This window comes from Parambassis ranga, chromosome 3 (assembly GCF_900634625.1).
Source record: "Parambassis ranga chromosome 3, fParRan2.1, whole genome shotgun sequence".
In the NCBI taxonomy this organism is placed as follows: Eukaryota; Metazoa; Chordata; class Actinopteri; family Ambassidae; genus Parambassis; species Parambassis ranga.
In genome coordinates this window covers 10,206,628-10,232,217 of record NC_041024.1, presented here as the reverse complement: position 1 = coordinate 10,232,217, position 25,590 = coordinate 10,206,628, and the positions used below count along the sequence as shown (strand labels likewise).

Below are 25,590 nucleotides of genomic sequence, written 5' to 3'. Positions count from 1 at the left end.
GGGAAGAATCATGATGGCAATATAGCAAACACATCACAATAAATCCTTGCACTGGACCAGGGCCAAGTCACAAGGATAATGAGCTGCTGTTTCTCCATTAGGCTCACTCCTGTATTCATCAGAGGTGGAACTTCCAAACGTTCATCACCCATTCAAAGGTTGTAGCTCCTCTGACATCTTTATTTGGATTGGACATGAAAAAAAGGAGGGATTAATTGTTCCCAGTTTGTTCCAGATGAGGGGGAAACAAAAGTGCTTCATTGTCCGAGGAGGCTTAGTGTGTATGTAATTTAAACAGGTTTGTTTAGCTGACATTTAGTAATAATAACCTGTGAAAGCTGGTTACTACACCGCAGAGCACTTGCAGAGGAGTCATCCATCTGTTGTGGAGATGGCTCACTTGAAAAGCAAGAAAAAGTTCACATCTTTTTCAGCCTCCAGTAGAATACTAAGATGATAGTCAATGTCTGAAGTTTGTAGAATGACTCAAAATTAACAAATTATACTCATTTTATGTGGTTAAGACAGTCAGAATCTTCCTTGGCTAGCTCAAAGATGAAAAAAAAATGTTCACAAAGACACACTTTAGCCTCAGAAAGGATGTGTTTCCACTTATTCCTCTCCCCTATACGACAAATGCTTATTTTTATTTCTCTGAATGTCTAATTTTACACAAATAGGCCATCTCTAAATGGCACGCAGTGGATCACGACTTGGCGGAGACGCACTGTTACGCAAAACCTCCAAGTTAAAAAAAAGATGTGCCACTCTTTAGGCTGAGGTAAAAAAAAAAAAATACGGAAGAGGAGAGGCTTCACTTGTGCTTTATGTTGCCTATTACCAGGCATTATGGTGTGGCTGCACGCAGCGTGGTATGCGGACAAACAAAAAGCACATAATGCACACTGCAGGCACATTAACAGTTCCGCCTCGGGGCTGTTTAAACAGGAGTTTGGTTGCGACCAGTCAGCCAGAGGCAGGTCACATGTTGCCGCGTCATTGTGTAGTAAAGTTACTGTAGTTGCAAAGAGGATCCTCATTTCAGCTCCAGAGGTCTCTCATCCCGTCGTGGTGCTGCTTGCGGCGGCGTTTTCAGCATGCGACAACTTCAGACGATCTCCAAAGGAGCCGTGCAGCCATGGGAGTGCATTACCTCAGCCATGCAATTTCCACCATCAATAATTTAATCTATTTGCTCCAAAGCTGAAGAGATATCCTGAAGCTTGTCGGGAGAGTACAGAGAGGAAAATACCGCTTAAGTAAATTACTCAGGGAGTTGTCCAAAACATCCCAGATGACACTGCTGTCCTGTTGAATGGTCTGTTTTACGACTGGGCAGTAAAAGGTATGTGTCTGTTTATTTGAAGATAACTTGTTTAAAGCACTTTCGCTTTGTTTGATGCATCTTAAGAGAAAGATAGTTGATGTTTGTGTGTGTGTGTGTGTGTGTGTGTGTGCGCGCGCCTGTGTGTTGTTGGAAGGGGAGGGGGGAGGAGGAGGGAGGGGGGGGGGGCTAAAAGTAGCTCGATCAAGTCCGGTTATCCTGCGAACAGACAGCGCCGCAGCCCGAGAGGGGATATGTGTAACCTTATCCTCACGTTCATTAATAAAAAACGGAGTTATTATGTTGATTGGGTTTCCAGTGCAGAGCACGAGCTCAGCAGATGTAATCTCGAGGAGAAAAAAGAGAGAGAGAGAGAGAGAGAGAGACTGTTGTTTCATTATTGGAGCAGCTATGTGGTTATTAGATATTTCATATAAGTAGTCAAGTGAGAACCACCACGGAGAAACAATGCGCGTTTTAACCATTCGGAGCGACTTAGTGCGCATCAATAGCTCAATACATTCTTTCTTCAGAGCATATTTGTACATCTAACATCTGACCCTCTTCAGCACAGAACACAGAAAAATCCAGACAGTGTTTGTGTATTGTGTTTTTTTAGTGGGAAAAAAAACTTTGAACTCATTAAGACTTTATAGGAAACCTGAAACCTAAACGCCCAGCTACGTGGGCCAGCACACACTGTTGGGTCTACTTCTTGGTGTTGTGTGCTCAAGCTGAATAGCTCCTCAGAACGGGCTGAAGCGAAGTGAGACAGATACAGTGGTGGAAACATGGCTCATTTGTGACAGCTGCACAGGACACAAAGTTTGCCTGGATGATGGTTTATTGATGTGTTAATATAAAAAGTAGCTTTTTGCCCTGATTAAACACCATACAAGTGCACTTTATACCATGTGACGCAAAACAAAATGTAACATGCGCCATAGAAAATCTATCTATCTATCTATCTATCTATCTATCTATCTATCTATCTATCTATCTATCTATCTATCTATCTATCTATCGTTCTATCTATCTATCTATCTATCTATCTATCTATCGTTTCAGGGGAGAAAGAGTAGGAGCTCATATTATTTCACGGTCTCACACGCCATCTAGTGTGCAAATCTAGGAACTGCAGTAATGTTATTTTGGAGCTGTAGGTGTGTTGGTGTTTTATTTAAGTGGTGGTGATTCATGGGTTAAAACCCACTATAGATTCTTATGCCAGGAATCTAAACATTTAGAGCATGTTAACACTCGAATTCTGCACATTTAAAGTCGGTTCTTGTGTCGCACCGTGTGGGAGGGAGCTCACAGCCTCATTTGGGCAGCATAAATCACTCAGCAGGTATTTGAATGGCGGGCTTTCTGTGGCAGCGGCTGGGGTTGGCCTGGAGGCCAGCTATAATCCTCAGCAGCGATGCTCATCTATTACTAAACGTGTACTGAAGCTGTGTCAGATTGAAAACAGATCTCAGGGAAGCAAGGTTGCACATGTGTCAGCCATTACTGCAGACAACTCAATTAAGTCTAAATTCCTTTTTTTTAAGTGCATAGTGTCACACAAGGGGTCCTCTGGTAGACACTTTGATATTATTTGCTTTGAGTTTTCCTCCAAATTAAACATTTGGCATGGTGCGGTGTTCATGCTGAACGTGACAAAACATGCTGCTAGGTTAATAAGTATGAGGGAATTAAAGTTAAAAAAGGATGCCTACAAGGGAATTACACGTGTAAGCACATTTAGAGGGCGCACTTTATGCCTCTTATCAGATATCATGGATGCTGTTAGCATTAAAAAAATGAAGCCATAAAGTGTGCCGTCATGTGCACGGAGGCCAGGGAACATTACTGAATGTGTAATAATAATACTAGCCATGCTAGTCCTTTCATGCTTTAGAGGAACTTTTCAGCGTCTGTCAAAGGAGGCATTTATCACTTTAATCCCCACCTGGCGAGGGTAAGTTACACATCCCAGCCATACAGCCTCACTCTCAAAGCAGATGAACAGGTGGTCATCCAGAGACGTCAAAGCCAAACAGTAGACAGAGTCCACACACTCACCTGCTCTTATTCTTTCATGCTGTAGGTGTGTTGTCGTCAACAGAGGCATGTTTGAGCAGCAGTTATTGCAGGCTTTGTTCAGGACTCGTGGTCATGCATCAGAAACTACAGATCATGATGTAGATTTAAAATGTGTATTTTACATGGCCCATTCCTTGTTAAGACACCTAAATGAATTATGGCTGATCTAGAGGCTCCAAAGAGAATTTTATTCCTCCATAGCCCCTTGCTTGGTGTATTATTCATGTTCACTATATTAACATTTTATTTTTTTATTAACAGTAACATCCACGTAAATGTTGGCTGTACAGAAGCAAACCAAATCAGTTGTCACATTTAGCGTCTAGCAGATATAGGCCAGAGAATCTCCGCCGGTCCCACAGCAATTAAATGATTCATTGGCTTTATCGCGTTTTAACAGGATGTTGATTGAGAGCATAAGCCATATTGATTGTCCTGATGGAAACAGGAAATCACAGAGATAGAAATAAAATCATCTGTTGTTCCCGGTGTGAGGATACCCGGGGGAACAGCATGCAATTGCACACCGTTGAGTGGCATTACCCCCAGCAACCTCCTCCCCTCTCATTCTCTCCCCTATGGAGACCTGGAAGAGACGTCATCTGTGGTTGTTATGCTGCGAAATGACGCTGGCACTCTCTCCACCCCCTGCTACTGCAATATTACCCCTGTGGTCTGTTACGGAAGATGCAGCACTCTTCGTCTGCATCATTTCCAGCATGAAGTTTGACGCCTAACAGTAATCAGCCCTCTGCCTGCCTTCATTTCCTTCATGTGGAAGTGGAACCATTTGCGCGCGATGCTGATAATAATATCAGCCTAAATGCATCCTACACAATAAAGCTCGTGACTGGCTTCAATCCCGTAAACCTACGTGATTTTCTATGCTGGGAAGCCTCACAGAAGATTCTCTTCATCGAAACCTTTGACAAAGATAGATCAGCTTTTATTAACAATGTCATCATTATCCTTTTATTCTCGGCTTTGTCCTCATTGTTGTTTGAGTTGGTGAGAGGAAAAATACCCCCATCTCCCTGCAAACACACACACACACACACACAAGCAAGTCAGCCCCTCCCCATGCCCTCCCTCTAACACACACACTCACACACTCTGGAGGAGTACGTCACTGAGCTCGGGGAATGAGTGGCTCATTAAGAAGAAGGATGTGATATTCTGAATAGAGACTGTGAGACTCCCAGCAGGTCTATTTTTAGCCAAGATATCTCTATGGCAGTCACCATGGTGTCGGTTAATTGCAGCCACAGCCCCAGATACCAATTAAGAATGAAACAAATGCTTTTAAGGTGGGGTTTTGCTCCTCCCTACTGTAAAGGTCCTCATGTCCATTCAGCGTGGAGGCTGGAGTGTGTTTGCTCGGCATGTTTTCCTGTGTCAGGCTGGGACATGCGGAGTGCAGTCAAAGCCTCGACAAGGCTATTTTTAAATGAGCCCCTGTGGAAAACAAGATCTAGATTTTTTTTTCATTATGCTTGCTTTTATATCTCTGGCTGTTGGATGTCCGCCAGTTCAATGATTTGCCGTGAATCTTAGAGCTTCTCAGAGGTAAGAGCTGCATATGTGCTCGGGCAGTTGGATGATTAAGGATGTACGTGCAGTAGTTCAGCTCCACCCGGCTCCTTGTGGCTGTTTCTTTGCTTATCCTGTGCTGTTGCAGAGGAGGATGACACATCTTTCTGTCATACAGTTTCCTGTTAATTCATCCTGCAGTGCTCTTGCTGTACACCTGCCAAAAAAAAGTAAAAAAAGTAAACCGTGTCCCTTAACAAACCCCTGGTTCCCCGTTGATGAGGTTTAGCATTTAGACCTGTCTCACAGCACAGACCACTACTGCAGCACCGGCATTTGTCTCTCAGGAAGTGTTGTTATGTAGGATAATACACACATTAATCATCAGAAATTTGTAAATTCAGAATCCTCTCTCACACACTGGGAGCCCAATAATTCAGGTGAACTTGATAAATGTGTTTATTTTTTGAAGTTTTAAAAAAGGGGGACACATTTGCCCACACCTTACTAACACACTGTTCAGTTTAATGCACTCCCACGTTGATAATACCACGTCTGTGCGGATGTTTTGACATCTACTGGTGTAATTTTATCTTTTGTAATAAGCAGGCTCTCTCTGATGCTCAGCACAGCTTTTGTGCAGCGCTGCCAACCAAATAGAAATCTAAGCCAGACCTCACATAGGAACAGAACGATTACAGTTTGCAAACAATTTGAAAACACTGATGACACAGTGCCAATATCAGTTTAATAAAAACATGTGATTATTCCAAAGCTACTGGCTCTCATTTTGGCTTGCAGACAAAAAGCGGAGGGTGTAGATGACGGGGGAGGCTCACATGGTGCATTATGGATCAAAAATAAGCTAACTTTTGTAGGAAATACTCTTGGACTAACAGTCATGTTTTCTCTTCTCCCTCCTCCCCCTCTTTGTTTTGTGTCTTCTCTCTCTCCCCCCCACCAGTTCCACCAGGTTAGAAGAGTGATGACCATCCTGTTCCTTACTATGGTTATTTCATACTTCAGTTGCATGAGAGCTGCGCCCCTGAGAGATGCCCCGGGCATGCGGGGCCATCGGACGGAAGGCTACCTGGGCGCCGCTGCGACGGCCGCACGAGGCCATGGGACTCCACAGAGCAGTGGTGGGCCAGGTCAGCGTGGGGAACTGCCCTCACTCACAGACACATTTGAGCAGGTGATAGAGGAGCTGCTGGAGGTGGAGGGAGAGGCGGCACAGCTGGGACAGGGGGCTGATAAGAGCCAGGGAGGTGGGGGCCCGTCATCTGTGGTCACCACAGACACCAAGGATGTCGACCTGTACGACTCGCGGGTGATGATCAGCAACCAAGTGCCTTTGGAGCCGCCGTTGCTCTTTCTTCTGGAGGAATACAAAAACTATCTGGATGCCGCTAACATGTCCATGAGGGTGCGGCGACACTCCGATCCCTCACGGCGCGGAGAGCTCAGTGTGTGTGACAGTATTAGCCAGTGGGTGACAGCTGTGGATAAAAAGACGGCAATAGACATGTCTGGGCAGACAGTTACCGTCATGGAAAAGGTCCCTGTCCCCAATGGCCAACTGAAGCAATACTTTTATGAGACCAAATGCAACCCCATGGGGTACACAAAGGAGGGCTGCAGAGGAATAGACAAGCGGCATTATAATTCCCAATGCAGGACAACCCAGTCCTACGTGCGAGCGCTTACCATGGATAGCAAAAAGAAGATTGGCTGGCGGTTTATAAGGATAGACACTTCATGTGTATGCACATTGACCATTAAAAGAGGGAGATAGTGTATAAAATGTATAGATTTTATTGAAGAGTTTAAAAAAGAGAATAAAGAGAAAATATCTATTTGTATATATACATAACAGGGTAAATTATTCCGTCAAATGAAAATTTTATGGACTGCATGTAAAAAAAGATGAAGTTTATACAGTAAAAGTGATACTACAGTCTATTTATTGAACATATTCATGACCTTGTAAACAATTAAAAAAAATCTGATCAGTCATTTGCGCCCAGTTTAAATTACTATTATCACATTCCTCAAGACATTGTGATTTGTTTACGTTGCCAAGAATTAGAAAATGAAGGAAGAAAAAAAAAGAAGAAACAGGCAAGGAATGAGAGAGAGAGACAGGACAGTTTCATCTTCAAAAGCTTGCATGCTGCTTCAATTGTGAATCAAGAAATTCTCCACTTAACAAAAAAAAGGATATGATGCTGACCAAAAAAGAAAAAAAAAACATTCCGTTTACATATTCAGCAGAAAAACAATTTCCTCTCAAGTAATTTATCTGTTTACTGTTCTAAACTTCTCAAGGTAATGTTGGAATTACATACTATGTCAAGGTGCTGTTGTCAAAGCTTTGCTGTTTATTTTTTTATCCCCACCAGAGGACAAGATATATATAAAAATTATATATATATATATATATATATAAAATCTATTCATTGACATGTTTCTGGGTTAATAATATTCATTTTGTATGTTGTGAAGTTGTTTGCAATATTAAACTGAAATATTTGAAGAAATAAAAATGACTATAGGCAACTGAAAAACAAAATCAATGTCGATAAAGTTTCAACAGTCCATTCTTAGGCAGGGTAAACTTTATTCTACGAGGCAGACAGACAGTGAGGCAGGCAGGCACATACGCACACATGCCATGTGTTCGCAACATAAAAGTGCAACAATTAAACAACAATGAGGAACCTATCGATAGGCTGCGCTGGGTGATGCGTAGTGACGGCAAACATGGTGGGTGGGGAGGACGCAGCTACCTGAGATGGAGCCACTTCCTGCTGCCCACTGAAAAGCAAATTTATGCTCTTTGATACTTTTGTGTTTACACACAGGTGTCCAGAGATTTACTTAATTACTACTCCAGCTGCACACATGTGATATTTCACAATAACAAGATCTTAACATCACAAGATCACCGCCAACACAAGTGCAGACTAGCACAAGTAGACTCAGGTGAAGCATGCCTGAGTTTGACAGTGATGATGGATTCAGCCACACATACACTGTGTACATACACCCAATAATTTGTTAGTAGTGTGTGATAGTCCCATCTTTAAATCCTCCCTTTAAAGAGAGTCAACACAGATCTTAATGCAGCTGCGTTTAGAAAGAAAAAGCCACTCTTCTGGGTTGGAAGGCTGCTGCAGCTTTGTATCAATATTCCCTCCAGCAGATCGCTGGCTTGCCAAGTCTAGACATCACAGTTTAAGGTCGCAGCAGAACAACAATGGAATCTGTTCAGCTTTTGATCACAGTACTATTTAAGAAAGGGAAGACAATACAAACGCTTCAGCGAGTTTGATCCCAAAGACCACATTTTACCTCTTCAACCTGAAGGTAAGTGTGACCTCTGAACAGCAGCAGAGCTGCCATTTTAAGAAATCACTGGACACAGAAAAGATGCTCCACTTTCCACAATGTTGCACACGGATCCTCCAGAGAGGCCTGATGAAGAAGCTGTAAGTTACTGTGTTTTTGTTTTATTTAAAAAAAAAAGAGAAGAAGAAGTGATGGCTTCTGAAACATCCATGAGTTTCCAACAAGAGAAACAACTTTTATGGCCACACTAACCATATACAGACTAACAATACTCTTAAGTCGGCTACAATCCACGTTAAGATAGAACTGGAATGACTTAATAAATCTCAAGCTGGAACACATCTTCAGAATACAATGAATCAACTGCTCAACTCATCACAAGTAGCAGCCTTGGGCTATCTTTGTTTAGTCAAGATTAGATATAAAACCACCAACACACACACACTAAGCTTAAAGGACTTGTCTGGGAGCCAGGGTGAAGCCCATGCAAAACAGCTTAGCTAATATTGTCTTAATACATGATCATAAATCATGCATGCATATTGATCTTACAATACAATGTAGTGTTTCTTACGGTTGCATTTGAAGGGGGAAAAATAAGGAGGGAAAAACATGAGGCCTGTTTTGATGAAAACATGTGCCAGCAGCGTCACAGTGTGTCGTGCCTCTCACCACGACACAACCAGTGATGTCACAGCATTTTTTTCAGCTGTCAAACAGTTTCATCACCGACTGGGGTGTGGTCAGGAGTGAATCATGCTCAGAAGTTTCAGGCCACAGAGGGCGGTGCAGCAGCAGCAGCAGTTTTCTGCAGTCTGAACATATGCTGCAACCGAACAGTAGAGAGCAGTAGAGAGCGCACACCCTTCCAGGTGTTAACAAAAAGCCAAATAAATAAATTCTGGGTGGGCCGGGACATCATGTCAGTTTAACTGGAGGTTGAACAGAGCTGTAAAAATGCTCTGCTGCAGGGGATTGCAGTCATTCTTGAATGTTATGATAGAGGGTCACAATGGGCACAATTTGTGGATTCCAGCAAACAAGGGCTACAATGGGTTAAACGTTCATCCCTCACCAATTTCCGTACCAGTAGTTAACAGAACTAAACATCCATTTAAGTTAAGCATGATTAGAGCAGATCTTATTTAGAGCTATAGCGGCACCTGCAGAAATGGGATACAACAACCCAGAAAAGGCATTTAAAGATATGATGGAGTGGTAAAAGAATTGTCCACAACACGGAGCCGGGGCTGATATAAAATATAAACATTTGTTACATGATTGTTATAAAAGAAAACTTGTTCAAATTACTGGCATCTCGAGTTCGCTGGAATCTTCCACTTCACGAGGATTACTTGAACGCATCATGACACTGGCAGCTAGCCTAGCCGGCTAACTTGGCTAATCTGATTTATCGTCTCAGTTAAGCGCCCCGTAACGTTAGCCGGGATTACCAAATTTAGTTTTACATATCTTCCTTTTAACACCGCACCTACCGAACATCAAAGAGCCTCTCGTTTGAAAAAATGGCATCACTCGGGGAGCCTGTGCGACTGGAAAGAGGTAAAGTTAATTAGCTCGCTAGTGTTAGCTTGAAAATATTTGTTGTGAACAGGGGTAAACGTTAACCTAGCTTAGCTAGCATTAGCTAAGCAGAGGTAGTGATTGATTCTGCCTTTATACTTCATTGTATACTCTCATAAGGTGTCATTAGCGGTGTGTTGTGTGTACTTAATGTTTAATCGTGCCCATTCTAGCCACCAAGCTAAATTAAACATAGCTTTTACAGTAACATTGTGTCACTTTGCGCACCAGCTGACTCGCTAATGCAAATGACAGTGAACAACTAACCCAGCTGGTTTATTTAACGTATGCTACAATAAACATGAGCCAGCTCGGTTATTTTTACATTATTGATATTATTATTAGTATTAATACATGGGATTGAATGTAAACCTTTTTCTACCCGAGCCCTTGTGCTAACCGTCTTAGTGTAAACATTAAGCATTAGTTACACAGCAAGGGTCAGCTGTCTTTGCTCATATGATCATCTCCATATGCCGATTAAAAATCATTGTTGATGGTGTTATGTGTTCTCGTTGACAGATATTAATCGTGCTATCGAGCTGCTGGATAAGCTGCAGAGGACAGGGGAAGTGCCACCCCAGAAGCTGCAGGCGCTGCAGAGGGTCCTGCAGAGTGAATTCTGCAATGCCGTCAGAGAAGTGAGACACCTTCTCACTGCTTTTTATACATTCATTTCTGCTGTTGTTAATCTTTGTGTGGTTTGATTGCGTTGTGTTCTTACCGTCCCTTCAGGTTTATGAACATGTGTATGAAACAGTGGACATCAACAGCAGTCCTGAGGTCAGGGCCAATGCAACAGCTAAGGTGGGCTCATCTCATCAATCAAATTCACAAGAATTAAACCTAAATCTGAATTTATTTCATTTCCTATATACTCTCTATTTAAATTACTGATGAGATTTCTTTCTATCATCCCATTTTTGTTTTGCAGGCTACAGTGGCAGCTTTTGCAGCGAGTGAGGGGCACTCCCATCCACGTGTTGTGGAACTGCCTAAGACAGAAGAAGGCCTTGGTTTTAATATAATGGGTGGAAAGGAGCAAAACTCACCAATCTACATCTCACGGATCATCCCAGGAGGCATTGCGGATCGACATGGAGGCCTGAAAAGAGGCGACCAGCTTCTCTCTGTCAATGGGGTGGTACGTGAATTTGTAGCTGTCCTGTGTCTGAAAACACATAGGTATTGCAGGGACTGTGCACTCATTGTTGATGTTTGCTAACACTGTTTTTCAGTGGTCACACAAACCTGTCTACTGGAAATGGGAAAAAGAGTCATCTGCCTTTATTAGCTAGTATAAGTACATTTATATAAAGCTGATTTTGATGCAAAAGTTTTTGTTAAAAGCGCCCAGTGGAGATTTTTTTTTACTGATGCACATTTTACAATTATATAGATTTATCACTCACTAATAAATCTTACTGTGGATAAGATATAAACTATATACATTTGGAAAAATGTCTCTGAATACGCTTTTATTAGACCTGAAGGATAAGCAGAGTGGGTCTTAAATTCATGTAAATGTGCCTACATGTTGTGATTGCTGCTTTCTTTGTTCTGGTAGTTTAGACCAGCCAAAAGCAATCATCCAATTGACTTTGTTTAGTGATTAGTTTGTTCCCTTATTAAAGTTTCCAAGTAACGGGTAATTATGTGATAATTTGAACCAGACAGCCAAAGCTTTAGTGCCTATAAAATACTGAGGTCACTGTTAATTCCTCATACCTTCTTGTTTTGTGTTTACCATGCAGCATAAAACGAACTGAAACACAGTCGTCTCACCATGATAAAATCTTACATCTCTTATGTTTTGTTTTTCAGAGTGTGGAAGGCGAGCACCATGAAAAAGCTGTGGAACTCCTCAAAGCAGCTCAGGGCACAGTGAAGCTGGTAGTAAGGTACACCCCCAAAGTCCTAGAGGAAATGGAGTCACGCTTTGAGAAAATGAGGTCGGCGAAGCGCCGGCAACAGAACAACTATCCCCAGTAGGATTTTCCGTGTTGATGCCCAGCTCCCATGTCTCTCCTCCTCTAGCCTTCTGGCCATCTGTTCCGGTGTCTTTAATATCTCCCTGCCGGAAAAAAAAAAAAAAAAACATCACAAACATGCCGAGTTTAGTTTTAGCTCTTAGTCACACATACTGTACATTGTGTTTCTACACGTTACTGTAGCATTTTTTAATATTCACCATTGTTACTGTACTAGACACTACAACTCTAGATGACCACTAGAATGATCATGAATGTCACACTGTGTGCATTATTTTTCAATTGACTATTTGAATGCAACTTTGATAGAGACAAACTACCGTATACAACTCTTTTGACTGGAAAGGTAGTGTTTTTAATTGTTTTATCACATCCACTACCAAGTGCCTCAGGGCAAACATATTTATCTTTTGTACTGTGTTCTCCATCTTTTCCATTTTTTGTTTCCTTTTTAACGGTTTAAACCCAAGTAATATAATAATTAAATGCTTATGGCAGGAAGCTTTTTCATGTGTACTTTCAAAGACCCTTTTGATTGATAACTCTAAATAGATGCAGTTTTATTTTGCGCAGAAGCTTTGGAGGAGTTGATGTCAGTTTGTGTTATTTAAAAAAAACAAATGACGTATGTTTAGTGAAAAACAAAAAACGCAGAAGGCCACTTCAAAATGAAAGTGATGGATTATCTGATATTTTTTCTCTGGGCTTACCCTCTAAAGTTTTCTAACGTCACACCTGCACTATAAAAAGCTCAGCCGCTACTGTGATGTGATGTATTGGGGTCTTAGCACACTCGTGCAGTAATTTGTTGCCACCACAGAGACTCACATTTTTACTTTCATCTAAATAATAAACTTTTTTAAAGCATAAACTTTGCAGTCAGCAAGAGGGAAGATAAAACCTGTTCCCCTTCTCAACATAAATCAGGACTAAACTATAGCCAGGTGCAGTACTTAATGAGAATTCGGCTACATTTGTCTGCATCACTGAGTGATGGTTAAAATTTAGTAACACTAAACTTGGCTTCACTCTTTTAATAAATAAATGGCAGATATTGCTCTTGCTGTAAATGGCTTCAATGCATTCATCAAGACTTTAGTGTTTAGTGCATTATGCTGTCAGTTCGCATTTATATGTATTTTCCATCTTGCAGAACAAACATGTGTCTTAAGTGAAAACATTACTTCATATCATTTTTTTGGGGGGGGGGGTTCTAATAATTAAAATCAAGAAGACAACACAGGTGCTGGTATAACATGTATTATGCTGAAATATAAGTCACCTTTATGATGCTACACTGACAACTTCAGTGTGTTTCAGTCATTTACAGCAATAATTTAACGTTTGTCACTGAAGATATTTTCCCTTATTTAGACCTTTTGCTTATATAACAGATGTTTAGCACACATGTACTCTGATGTACTATACAAACGGCACACCGTGTTACATAGGAATGGCAACATTTTGCTACTGGATACTGCCAAACTATCAAGTTTGTTCTGATATGTGAGTTTATGCAGGCTTATGTCAAAACAGTCTTAAAAATCTAATATATACTGTACATGCAGGCTAAACGCATGTTTAGCTGTTATATTCATAAAGAAATCTTTTACCTTTGCTGATTGAAAGATCCAAGTCCGACCTTTAATAATGTATTAATTAAACAACATAAACTTCCCTTTCTTATCCAGCGAAGGACAGTCAATGTCATAATTGAATGTCTGCCTGATGGCCCCCATCATCCTGTGCTTCAGCATGTGGGGCAGCAAACATTCTCCAGAACTAATGTAGTTGTAAAGATACATTCACAAGGGTTTATTTTTTTCAGAGTACATGTAGTATTACTTGTATAGCATAATGTAAACTAGCCAAATAAGCCATACCGTTGTCCAGTCTCAGGATCAACGTGTTGCATTATTGAGATGGTGACAATGAAGAAATGTAGAAATTAGTACAGTGATGGAAACAGTCACTCTTACCGTGGTTTCTTCTTTAATTGGGGATGTCAAGTGTTTGTCCTCTGTTCTCTAAACATGAACTCCCTTTTAATTGAGTGGTAGTTGAAAAAGTAGAATAATGTTTTTTTCCTGGAGCGTTTTTGTCATTTTATGCCCTTTTAAAGAGAGGTTCAATCTCTGACATCAGGTACCCTTGCTAATTGTGACTAACACATACATGTAAACGTCCATCTGAATATTTTGGTATCAAAACTTTTAAATGCACTTGTGTGCTTTCAGTGGACATATACTTTTTTAGACCTTTTTGTCCTTAAACAAGGCCACTAAATGCACTGAAATGCATCACCAAGTGCTAAAAACTAGCTATTTTCAGTGCAGATATCAGTCTTTAGTGATGATGTCATAATATTTTCTTAATGATTGGCCACAATTGCAGTGTGCTTAACTGAAATCCACTCTTGTTTCAGTCTCCATGTCAACTCAGAGTCTGCTGTTGCTTTGAATGTCAGGTTAACCTGCAGGATTACTTCCCTCTCTGGCCAGCGGGTAGTGTCATTAATGAATTGTATCTTACCAAAATAATGCTTTAAATATTGCAAGAAAAGTTCATACACATAATGAGCACTAGCCTGATTATATTACGTGGCGGTGCTGCCTGTGATTCATTACGCTGCAATGTGGAACAAAAATACAGAAAACACACCGTGCTGCAAAAAAGTGAATGCAAATTAATTATCTATGCAAGTCATTTAAAAACTTTGGAAATAATTTTACTACAGAATGTTATTTGAAAAACAATCTGCGAACAGATATCTAATGTCGTACGACACGTTAAAGAACAGTAAGACACAGTGTTTGGAGGAAATGCATTGAAATTAAATAAGCTCGCTTTCTGAATAATGATTGTCAGGATGCCAGTTCTTTGGGTCCCTATTCACCATTTATAAGCAGTATATAACAAACTGCAATGTAGTTGTAATCACATAATGATTGTCAATACATGAAATGAAATAGTGGTAATAACATGCCCTCATATCTCCTTACAACTACATTGCAGAGTGTTATATAAACCCTTATATACTGCTGTACACTTTGAAAGGGAGGTAAACAGAATGTGCTAGTGTAACACTGTGGTTAGTATTAGACTAATCCATAGGTTACGTGAAGTATATTTTTGTTTTGAGACAAAAACTTTAGCAGAAGAGTTTGGGGTTGTACATAAAAGTTTTAATATAATGTATAGTTTGTCCCTTACTTGTGTTTTATCTAACATTAGCTAGCAGCTCACCTCTCACATACATGTATAGTAAATTCAGGAAAAAATGTAATGAGACTTTAATATCAATACTGCACAGTCACACTCTCCACTAATGTCACTGTCGAATAGTTTGGATCTTTTTGTGAAGTACCTTCCAACTTTCTACCTGTTTTTTCTCGTCTATGTATTGGAATGGTCAATAGAGTATTTTTTATAATGGTTTTCTTTTGATATTTTTCTCAATTTTATAAGTGATTTTCCTAAAAAAAAAACAACAACAAATACTTGGAACAGTTGGTACTTCCATTTTCACTGCGTACCAGCACGGCCTTCTCAGAGGAGCAGCGCTGACGTACAGCAGGGCGGATCATCCCGTCCTGACGTCAGCGCTGCTCCTCTGGAGGGTCTGAACTGCTTTTTGTTTCTTTTCTTTTTAGGACCAAGACCTTGCAACATTTGTGAAAATTTTAATGATGTTTTGAAATGTTTTAGTCGATGCTTATTTAAAATTAATGCCTGTAGTCTGTGTTGTGTTTTTTGAGTTCTCTGGTTTGTTACCTAATTTACTGTGCTACTTTAATGTGGAATGTAAAATGTTGTGGCGTAGAACATAATAATAGTTGGACTGGAAGCTCAATAAACCATGCTTACATTTATGACTTGTTATGCTTGTTAGATCGTTTTTAGGCTTAATTAGAAACACCAAAGGCAATGAAAGAGTTGCGAGTAGATGTGTGGTCCATCTTTGCTATTTAAAGTACGGTAAGAGTGTGCTGCATAATAGAGGCTCTCGTCTACAGAAAAACTGGTTTTATGGGGAAAAAATGATATTAGAAGCACACACAGAACAACAATAATCCCTGCTGTCAAACACTGCCAGATGAATACACCTCAGAACTCTCACATGCTTTAATTTCTGTTCTGATGAATCTTGACAACCTCTTATTATTGCTGTGCAGCAGCTACAAAAACACCACTTTCCTGCTGCTATTTGTCTTTATTGTATAAAAAGCAGGCGCATACTTGAGGGAGGGAAATAACGAGTAATCTTGACTCCTTCTAACCTTACTTTAGATGAAGGGTGATAGATAAGTTCATGGCCTGAGGTAAAAGGAGAAAGGTTTTCCAGTTCTCGCACTGTGCATATGCTTTGACTGATTGTAGGATAAATCTGAAGTGTTCATTGTTTTTTTTGTTGCTTTTCCTATAACTAAAAAGAGTCTGGTATTTATTGATGCTAAAACGTATTCTCTGTGTATATGGTTTTGTTGAAAAGCTGGTTTACTCAGATGCAGAGGAAGAGAAGCTCTGTAGCAGGAGCACAACAGTAGGTCAGGTCTGTTTGCCTAGAGCCAAGCGGTGCACGTGACAACGATTCATTAGAGCTGGTTATTCACACTACAGCTTGAGACCGCAGCACAGCTGCTGGTTTCTCATGGCATTGACGCCATCTATTGCAGACTCTCGAGTGTGGATGGTTCACTTCGTCTTTTCTGGCAACCAGAATCAATCACGCCTAGGAGTAATCACAGCAGCAGCAGCAGGGGCTGAGGAAGAAACAGGAGGCCAAACTGGACCAGGAGCCAAATCAGCAGTAGCAGCAGATCAGGAAGATGGAATTGATTCATGTTAATATACATCATAACACACATACACATTGCAATGGTCTGAAAAAGCTGATCCTTCCTGGAAGGATGAAAAGCCCTGGCATTACTGCAACATGAGCAAAGTGTCCCTATTGTACCAAGCACTGCAAACACTACAGAAAATGAAATTATTCATAAAAATGACCCCAATGATGGGCCAAGACTTAGGCTGAGTGAAGCTACTTAAATAAAATATAGGTCTGTTAAACAGGACCATCATATTCATTTATCACTGGTAATCTATACAATATGATAAATACTGGTTTAAAAGCATAGTTATATGTGGTTCATATATGTGGATGATATCTAATCTTTCAGGCATTAGTTTGATGCTTTACACTTAATGTATCACTGCTTGCACTGTGTGAATGCTTTATAAAAGATCCCCTATTAAAACGGTTTTGTGTAATATATAGAATAAGTGAATGAACTGTTCCTTGTATTACTTATTATTTACTTGTATTGAAACAAGAAGGTTCGTTAAAATCCTATAAACACACTCCGGAACAGCAGGTGACGCCTTGACTTTTGTTTTGCTTTTCATGTCCACGAAGAAGAAGAGAAGCTTCTTCCGCTTTCCTCTGGAACGTCACTTCCTTTCTGTCCGTGCTAACCTCCGAGTGAACACGCGCTCGCCTTTCTAGCTCAAGTGAGTTCCTTATTTATCATATAAATAATGCGGTAATCACTGATAGAACAATACCAGTAGACAGAGGAATAAGTACAATTCCAACTCTGACTTCTTCGGAAGCGCAAACGCTTCATTTGAACATTTTAATTCCCTTTTACTAGCCAACTTAGCAGCGGCTGAGCTAACTGATGGTAGCGGGAGCAAAGAACACGCTGCCGCATGGGGATGTAAAATTAGTTGTATAAGCCTGTTGGTTCATTTATATAAATATTTTTCGGTGTAAATTAAGGATTTCAGTACACGTAGTATCGTCGTAATATAAATTTATTTGTTCTTCCTGCATTATAGTCTGTCTCATCTAGACTGCTATAAAATCAGCACGAAGCGCTGATACAAATGCCACGGCAAATTCAAGTATTCTAATCTAACGTCTTGCAAAGTTATGACTAATTATAACACATAAAGGGGGGAAACACTTTTTTAAATTCTTTTTATAAATACTTGAGCATGAAAGACATGGTCGAAGTCTTCGTTTTTTCATGTGTTGTAAAAACGTAGTGTTGTAATGAGCTGCTTTGAGGTCCTAGCTAGTAGCTAAAGTTGTTGTCTGTTAATTATATCATTGGTTCCATCTGTTATTGTCCAAAGAAATGAACAGTTTTCATGTTGAATTAAAACATTTTTGTGAGATTGTCAAAGGTTTAACCAACAGGGGTGTTAATAGTTTTGTCTGTATAACTCGGGTAGTTCTTAATCTGCCTGTTTTTTTTTAAGGATGCGTTACGTTGCTGCTTACCTGCTCGCTGCCCTGGGTGGCAATGAAAACCCTGAGGCTAAGGACATCAAGAAGATCCTTGAGAGTGTTGGCATTGAGGCTGATGACACACGCCTGGGCAAGGTAAAGAGTTGGCTAGTCAGGTTTTGGTGTTGTGGTTGCAGTTTTTGCCATTAAATACATGTATAATCGGATGTCTTTAACAGGTCGTCAGTGAGCTCAAGGGCAAGAATGTCGATGAGGTGATTGCTTCAGGTGAGTTTGCTACTGTTTCATTTGCTGGGATGATTGAGCCTGTTTGTTCCTTGTGTAAACAGCTTCACTGACATCTTAATGCTTACATAAACCCTCACTGTTTATTGCCTGACTAGAATCCACAACTCAACTCACCTTATAAAAATAAAAAGTGATATTTGGCCTAAATTGGTTTTTGCATGATACTTTGACTAGTTTCCTTTAATTGTGTTAAATTTATAGTTGGGGAATTTCACAAATGCAAAATGCTTGATTCATAAGAATTAAAATGCTGTCATTAATACTTTTTATTTTATTATTATATTGTATTGGTTATACCTGGATAAGATAAACGGAATCCAAAATGAACCTTGTATTGCATATAATATAAGTGCTGTGATTATTCTATTAAGTTGTTCTTTCTTTAAAAACAGAAATGGTTATTTTTTTATTGTGGTAAAATTACTTTACAGGCAAAAGAGGAGGTTGTTAGCTGAAATAATTAAACATGTCAGAATGTATTTAAACATGGATTAAAACATTTTATTGAATCACATTATTATACAACTAAAGTGCCAGGTCATAGCTTCTTGTAACAAACTGTTTCTGACCTCTATCTTGTTCCAGACTGCTAAGTGTCAATGTTATCACTTGTGCTTTATGTCTGCCAACTCGTGTCTCCTCAGGTTACGGTAAGCTGGCCAGCATGCCAGCAGGTGGTGCCGTGGCTGTTGCCAGCTCCGCAGCTGCTAGCTCAGGTGGAGCTGCAGCTCCTGCTGCAGGTGAGTGTTGCAGCTTAGCACCTTGTTTGTCCGCATCAATGACACTTGGCACCCAGTGCCTTTGCCCTCACCTTGTATGTTGTGATCATATACAGCAAGGTTAGTTTATGGAATGAATAATAATAATTTAAAGCGAATGGACTGGTTCCTACAAGTCATGTAGATACTGTGATTTATCTATTTAATCTTGAATTGAACATTTTGGAACAATTTTATTTTTTGCATGAACATGAACTTTATCTGACAATGCCCTGTAGACGTCAAAAGGAAAAATATGTAACCCATGGATTACCACATGGAGCTCCTACGCATATCCGTTTGAGAAATGTGCCAAAAGCAGAAACTGATCTAAGTGCTTTTTTTTTTTTTTTTTAGCGGCTGAGGAGAAGAAGAAGGAGGAGAAGAAGGAAGAGTCTGAGGAGTCCGATGACGACATGGGATTCGGCCTGTTCGACTAAACTTTTTCACCTAATGAATAAAGTTTATAAAAAACCTCAAAAGTGATATTGTTTTATTCAAAATTCTCTCTTAATAATCTAAGATTTCTTCATATTAGGAAAATGTTATTTTTTTTTTTATTTAAATGATTTTAGAGGGGCGGTGTAATGGAGCCTTGTGTACTATAGATGGTGCTATTGAGGCTCAGACCAGCCAGGTTCATTATGTTCAAGACACCAGATCCTTCATTTTGCACACTTTTCTTCAGCATGTTGAATAATCAATGAAGACTCACAGATCTGTGCACCAGACACTGTTAATGTCAACATTTGCATTATTTACTGCTGCAGATGAACATGGCTGTCATGTGCAGCTGACCTGCAGATGTACATTGTTGTGTCTGCACCAGCTGCAGTTACTATATGAAGTCAGATAAAATGCACCATATTTGGTGGCTTTGAAGATTAAAAGAAATACTGTGTTGATCCCTGGGGGGAAATTAAAAAGTTAAAGCATCACTATTAAACCAATTAAGACAAGAGAAGGATCTGTGATGGTTTTCTGTACAAATGGATAATTGTAGAGAGGATCTTTAGATTCTGGTTGCTATGGAAACCTGTTCTAATAGCACACAATTATTTGTGCCAGGCTAGTGGTATTTACTTGCAAGACTTGGCTTTTAATATAGAAATGTTACTTTTAAGACAACAGTATCTTGAAACAAAACATGGACCACAGATTGTATACAAATATTCAGAATTTGAACATAATTTTTATAATTTACCATATAAATATGACAAAGTATGAACAGCTCATGAGTAGTGTGTGTCAGCTTATTGTTACTTACAGGTAGCCATACAGCTTTACTTGTATGTTTCAGGTCATTCAGTACATTGAGTTCACAGGGTTAACCTTTCAACATCCTGCATTTCAATTATTTACTGCAACACTATAGCTAAGAACTTACACAGACAACAGCGACAGTAGAAGCACTTCAAACTCCTCCGCTGTCACCACTTTGTTTCTGAACACCAGCCTTCATGTGCACATGATGTCAGAGCCTCATTTTTTCTGATGAGTGCCTCTCCACTTCAGCTGAAGATGATTACAGCTTTACATTACAGTGTGTCACACTCATAAACAACCATTTCTGTGCTGAATTACTATACTTTCTGCTCAGAAATTGTTCTAAGGCAGAAACGTAAGGTTAACCTAATTATATTATGCTCTTGCACATGTTGTGCTAACAGTTAACAATGACATGCAAACCCAAGATATACTGTGTGTAGATTTTAGGGGTTATCAAGCCTTTTAGGAAGTGTTGCAACAATTCAGTGCAAACGTTTCTACCAAACAATATTACATAACATGCAGTATAATGTGTCTTTTGGTGACCTGGAGTATAACAAGTGTGCACTGTGTATCTCTACATCAGGCATCTAGCGACATACTGTAATCCTATTAGTCATGGAGTGGTGTGTGACATATGACTATTACTAAATCCCAGACTTTTTACATTTGCTCATGCGTTGGGGAAAAAATGAAGACAGTGGAGTCATCTCTTGCTTCAAAGCTGAGTCAACAGTTTTGTGTGTGCTGCAGAGATTATTATTTCTTAACTCCACTAAATGAAGGCGTGGTTTTAGATCATGCTGGAAATTAGCATCTCACAAGGACAAGGGAAACAGTTTTCTTTCAGCATGTAATTGTAATTGAGGTTGTTTTTAATGGAGTTAAATGAGATTTAAGTGACAAATCTGTGTTATTTCTTTTTATGAACATGTAAAGGGGATCCATACAATAAGAAAATATATTATGTCACAAGTCTTGCTTTCAAGGTTTTACCTGAAAAAATGTACTTAAATGGAGCTGTAAGGCATCTTTCATTGTTAACATGACTATATTATAACATTTTAGGTATTCTAGAGCTCACAGATCGACTTTGACTATATCCACTTCCACGGGTCAATACACGAATAATATTATATGCTCCTGTTCTGTTTAAATGTCCGTTGTGAAGACAAAATGCCACACTGTAATGTACATTTTGTTTAAATTAAAAAACGTATAATATTATTTTGAATTATATGCATTTCGTATTTTTTGTATTTTATACAAAATGTATTTCATGTAATGTAATGTGTATGTAACGTACGTGCGTAACGTGTTTTGTTGCCTGGTTGCAGTCTCCACGCTCCTCCCTCTTACGTAATGACGTCACGGCCGTACCAACTGGTTATATGTGGACGTTCAGGCCGAAATTCACGCAGTAGATTCTCTCATTCAGCGGACGGTGAAGGTTACCTGCTTCAACAGTGCTTGAACGGCAACCTTTTTACTGTCTTCAGACACCAAGGGACGGGAACCGTCGTTTCGATCACTCAGAACTACATCGAGTGTCAACGTTTGACTACATTAAGACATCAGCTAGCTCAGTTATCCCAAAACAGCTTAGCTTAGAAGCTAACAGTTTGTTTTGCTAACAAGCCACTCCGACCACCTCACGAGAAGACACCACCACTACAGTTTGGTAAGAAAACATGTCTACGTTTTGTGTACTTATATCTACGCGTTTGCTTGTTACCGACAGACCTACGTCGACCGCCTGGTCTGTGTTTAGGATAGAAAATCCTTATTAGTGCTGGTACGGTTTATGACCGTGCCGCGCTGCTGCTGACCGTGTGGCCTTGGCACTGTTGGCTTCTGCGCACCATTTTCAGCGCCTGGCAGACATGGTACAAAACAACATGGACTGACAAACAAAACACAACGATATTATGCGTACTGTATGTCGCAACAGTCCTGGTGGTTAGCCCACCTTAATACGCTATTTTAAGGCAATTTTCTGACGTTTTGTTAAACAGGTAAAATTGGACAGCTGTAAAGTTTGCAAGATTTTTGGGGGGAATGTTTAGCTTTTAACTAGAGAGGGGAGTTCTTTTCTTTTTTACCTTGTGTAATCAACGGTTTCCTTCCAAATACAGTCAGTTTCAAGAATTGATCCAGCACACTGTGAAATACAATAGCACTGACGACCTCTGAAGTAACCATAGCCCATCGATTTCTCTCTTTTAAAAATCTATTTTTACCTCAGTTTTTTTATTGTGCTGCACTATAGATATTAACTAAAACAAAATATAACAACAAAATGTTAAAGCTAAATTTTCTGTTACTATTGTGATAAAGCATAGAGAGTTCAGTTGTTTTGCTTGTTTTCCTGTATCTTGTCAAAGTCTAATTAATGTCTGCTTCTGGATTCACTTGTAATTCTACCCTTTGCTCTGTTTCAGTACAATGACTTCCCAGGTAAGACAGAACTTCCACCAGGACTGTGAGGCTGCAATCAACAGGCAGATCAACCTGGAGCTGTATGCCTCCTATGTCTACATGTCCATGGTAAGAGTCCAATAGATGGTTAGAGACCATTAATAGTATTAAAAATGAGGATTTAGCAATTTGCTACATTAGACAATGCAGGTGGATGGGGGTAGTGAGATGAGAAGAGGAACTTTTATTATGGAGAAGTAATTTGTATTAAATGGGGCTGCATTGTTTTGTGGTTTATATAACTGCTGTACTGAGGTATTGGCTGGTTTGCCAAGAAAAAAAAAAGAATGCGGAAGGTTTGGATGAGTGTTTCCAAGTGCTTCAAATAGAAGCTGTCCTCAGAGCAGCCATTTTAACTCATTAAACATAAGTTACTTTGTAGGTGTAAGTCATCACATGATTGTTGTGAGGGGAAGTGAGTGTGATTGTGTGTAATTAAGCAAAGGTTAAAGTTCTTAAAGTTAAAGACATTATGTTCAGACAAAGGGCAGAGAGTACATGGCCTCACCTTTAAAACATGTGCGTCATTAAGATTGCTTTTATTTCACACACTGCTCTATATAGGAATATATTTCCTTTGAAGCTATTGGTGGTTTCTGTTTTCGTTTATTTGTGTTATCTTGACACATTTCAGTTCTAGACGTAAGTAGTATTTGCTTCCTCTGAAATGCATAATTGGTTTTACAAACACTGGCATTCCCCCGCTGTCCTTCTCACAGGCATACTTCTTTGACCGGGATGACCAAGCATTGCACAACTTTGCCAAGTTCTTCCGTAATCAGTCACAGGAGGAGCGCGAGCATGCTGAGAAGCTAATGAAACTGCAGAACCAGAGGGGGGGAAGGATCTTCCTGCAAGACATCAAGGTATGAGCTTTAACCTCAGTGTTTTACCCTTTCAGTGGGTGTGAGTGCTATCATTAGGCCGGTATGGGGAGGGTAGTGTAAAGGCCCAAAAGATAAGAGGGTGTGTGTGACCTGTGCTGCTTATCTTTCAGGGCCAGAGCTTTGAAAACGTTAAACTGCAAACCCACAGTGAGGGCTTGCTGCCTGGGTTGACCTCTTACCTGTCATTAATATTTTGTTTTCTGTTGCAGAAGCCCGACAGGGATGAGTGGGGCAGTGGCGTTGAGGCACTTGAATGTGCCTTGCAGCTTGAAAAGAGTGTGAACCAGTCCCTACTGGATTTGCACAAGCTCTGCTCTGATCACAATGATCCACATGTGAGTATTAAACTGTGGTTTTATGGCTGCTCCGAAAAGCACCTGAAAATATTTCCGAGAAACAGAATGAACACCTGTGCTGTGGACAAAGATGGCTCAGTGTGGTTACCAGCAAATTCTGCAGATTTTTCTGTTCATTTTTCGAGAAGTGAAACTGTTTGTCTTTGATGTGGCATTTATAGTGCTTCAGTTTTTGTTGTTTTGATACTATTTTTTAATTCAGTTTGACGATTGAAAGCCATCCCTATGTAAGAGTAGAATCGTAAAAGAAATATAAAAATTAGAAAAGTTTTTTTTGTTGTTAAATTCAAAATATTTTAGCATTTCAGCCTCGAATAAAGACAGGCAATGACAAAACTGTTTTCTTTCCAGCTTTGTGACTTTGTTGAGACGCACTACCTTGACGAGCAGGTGAAATCCATCAAGGAGCTGGCAGACTGGGTGACCAACCTGCGCCGCATGGGAGCTCCTCAGAATGGCATGGCCGAGTACCTGTTTGACAAACATACTCTCGGCAAAGAAAGCAGCTAAATTGCTTCATTTCCCATTTACGGATGCTTCTATATGTATATTTGTAACTTGCTTCAAAATCTTTCCAACATATTAAGCCATTTGCATGTTAGCGGCTAGTCATTTAGGCCTCTTGTATTAAAGATCGTGTGTCCATTTACTTCATATGACTCTTCTATAAACCAATTAGTTACACACAAAGCCATTCTTCTATCAGCTATACTCCTGCCATTGCGACATTTTTTGCTGTTTTATGCCAGACCAAATAAACTGAACCCTCTGGATTCTGATATGTGTTTTTTGTTAATTTTTTTAAACATCTTGTCCACTTTTTAAATATAGTACATTTGAATGAGCCAGATGTGTCACTTCCACTGTCGGAGAAAACAAAACTAGACTGGCAGACACCTGCAGTAAATGTTCAGTGCACAGCACTAAAACAGGTGGATGGCAAAAAGAGTGCAACTCATGTTTACAAATAAGGCTGTCATGTTATTTGAAGTGGACCCCAGACCAAGTAAGAAAATAATCACTATATTTATCTGAGTGTAAAGAACATAATTATTGTTTCCCACACAGGCTGTGGTCTCTAGAAAATATACACCAAACATCCTAAATGAGCAGCTTGACATGAGGCTAAAAAGCATTGTGTGTTCAGGTCTTACGGTTTCAAAGACCATTATTAATTCCAAAGATGTGTTTTTAAAATTACAGTGTCTACAGTTTTTTTAGGGGGAACTATTCACAAGAAGTAAAATGTTGAATTTCACTGTTTGGTAATCAGGCATTCTTTCAGCAGTACAGCTGTCATCTTTATGTAACATCGTCTTACATATATTTAAAGTGAGCTTATTGTGGTACCTTCCTTTAGTGGTGAAATAATTAGATATACAACCACTTAGAACACTGATGCCACATACAGGTATGTGTGTGTGTGACAC

At 39.8% G+C, this 25,590-nt stretch overlaps 4 protein-coding genes across 4 annotated transcripts; all 4 read left to right on the top strand.

Moving 5' to 3' along the window:
- Window positions 1-936: 936 nt before the first annotated feature.
- Window positions 937-7,335, top strand: bdnf (brain-derived neurotrophic factor). The gene is made up of 2 exons (XM_028401977.1): window positions 937-1,345; window positions 5,907-7,335. The coding sequence occupies exon 2, from the start codon at window positions 5,928-5,930 to the stop codon at window positions 6,735-6,737; it is 810 nt and encodes a 269-aa protein (XP_028257778.1). The 5' UTR covers window positions 937-1,345; window positions 5,907-5,927; the 3' UTR covers window positions 6,738-7,335.
- A 2,327-nt stretch (window positions 7,336-9,662) lies between these two features.
- Window positions 9,663-15,740, top strand: lin7c (lin-7 homolog C (C. elegans)). Its single transcript, XM_028402228.1, has 5 exons — window positions 9,663-9,856; window positions 10,400-10,518; window positions 10,613-10,684; window positions 10,812-11,021; window positions 11,702-15,740. The coding sequence occupies exons 1-5, from the start codon at window positions 9,820-9,822 to the stop codon at window positions 11,867-11,869; spliced, it is 606 nt and encodes a 201-aa protein (XP_028258029.1). The 5' UTR covers window positions 9,663-9,819; the 3' UTR covers window positions 11,870-15,740.
- Window positions 15,741-17,316: 1,576 nt separating this feature from the next.
- rplp2b (ribosomal protein, large P2 b) lies at window positions 17,317-19,652 on the top strand. The gene is made up of 5 exons (XM_028401769.1): window positions 17,317-17,379; window positions 18,136-18,259; window positions 18,343-18,391; window positions 19,057-19,152; window positions 19,528-19,652. The coding sequence occupies exons 2-5, from the start codon at window positions 18,137-18,139 to the stop codon at window positions 19,608-19,610; spliced, it is 351 nt and encodes a 116-aa protein (XP_028257570.1). The 5' UTR covers window positions 17,317-17,379; window position 18,136; the 3' UTR covers window positions 19,611-19,652.
- Window positions 19,653-21,823: 2,171 nt separating this feature from the next.
- Window positions 21,824-24,939, top strand: LOC114433182 (ferritin, heavy subunit). The gene is made up of 5 exons (XM_028401592.1): window positions 21,824-22,120; window positions 22,881-22,986; window positions 23,637-23,783; window positions 24,014-24,139; window positions 24,512-24,939. Exons 2-5 carry the CDS (start codon window positions 22,885-22,887, stop codon window positions 24,668-24,670), a joined length of 534 nt encoding a protein of 177 aa, XP_028257393.1. The 5' UTR covers window positions 21,824-22,120; window positions 22,881-22,884; the 3' UTR covers window positions 24,671-24,939.
- Window positions 24,940-25,590: the final 651 nt, after the last annotated feature.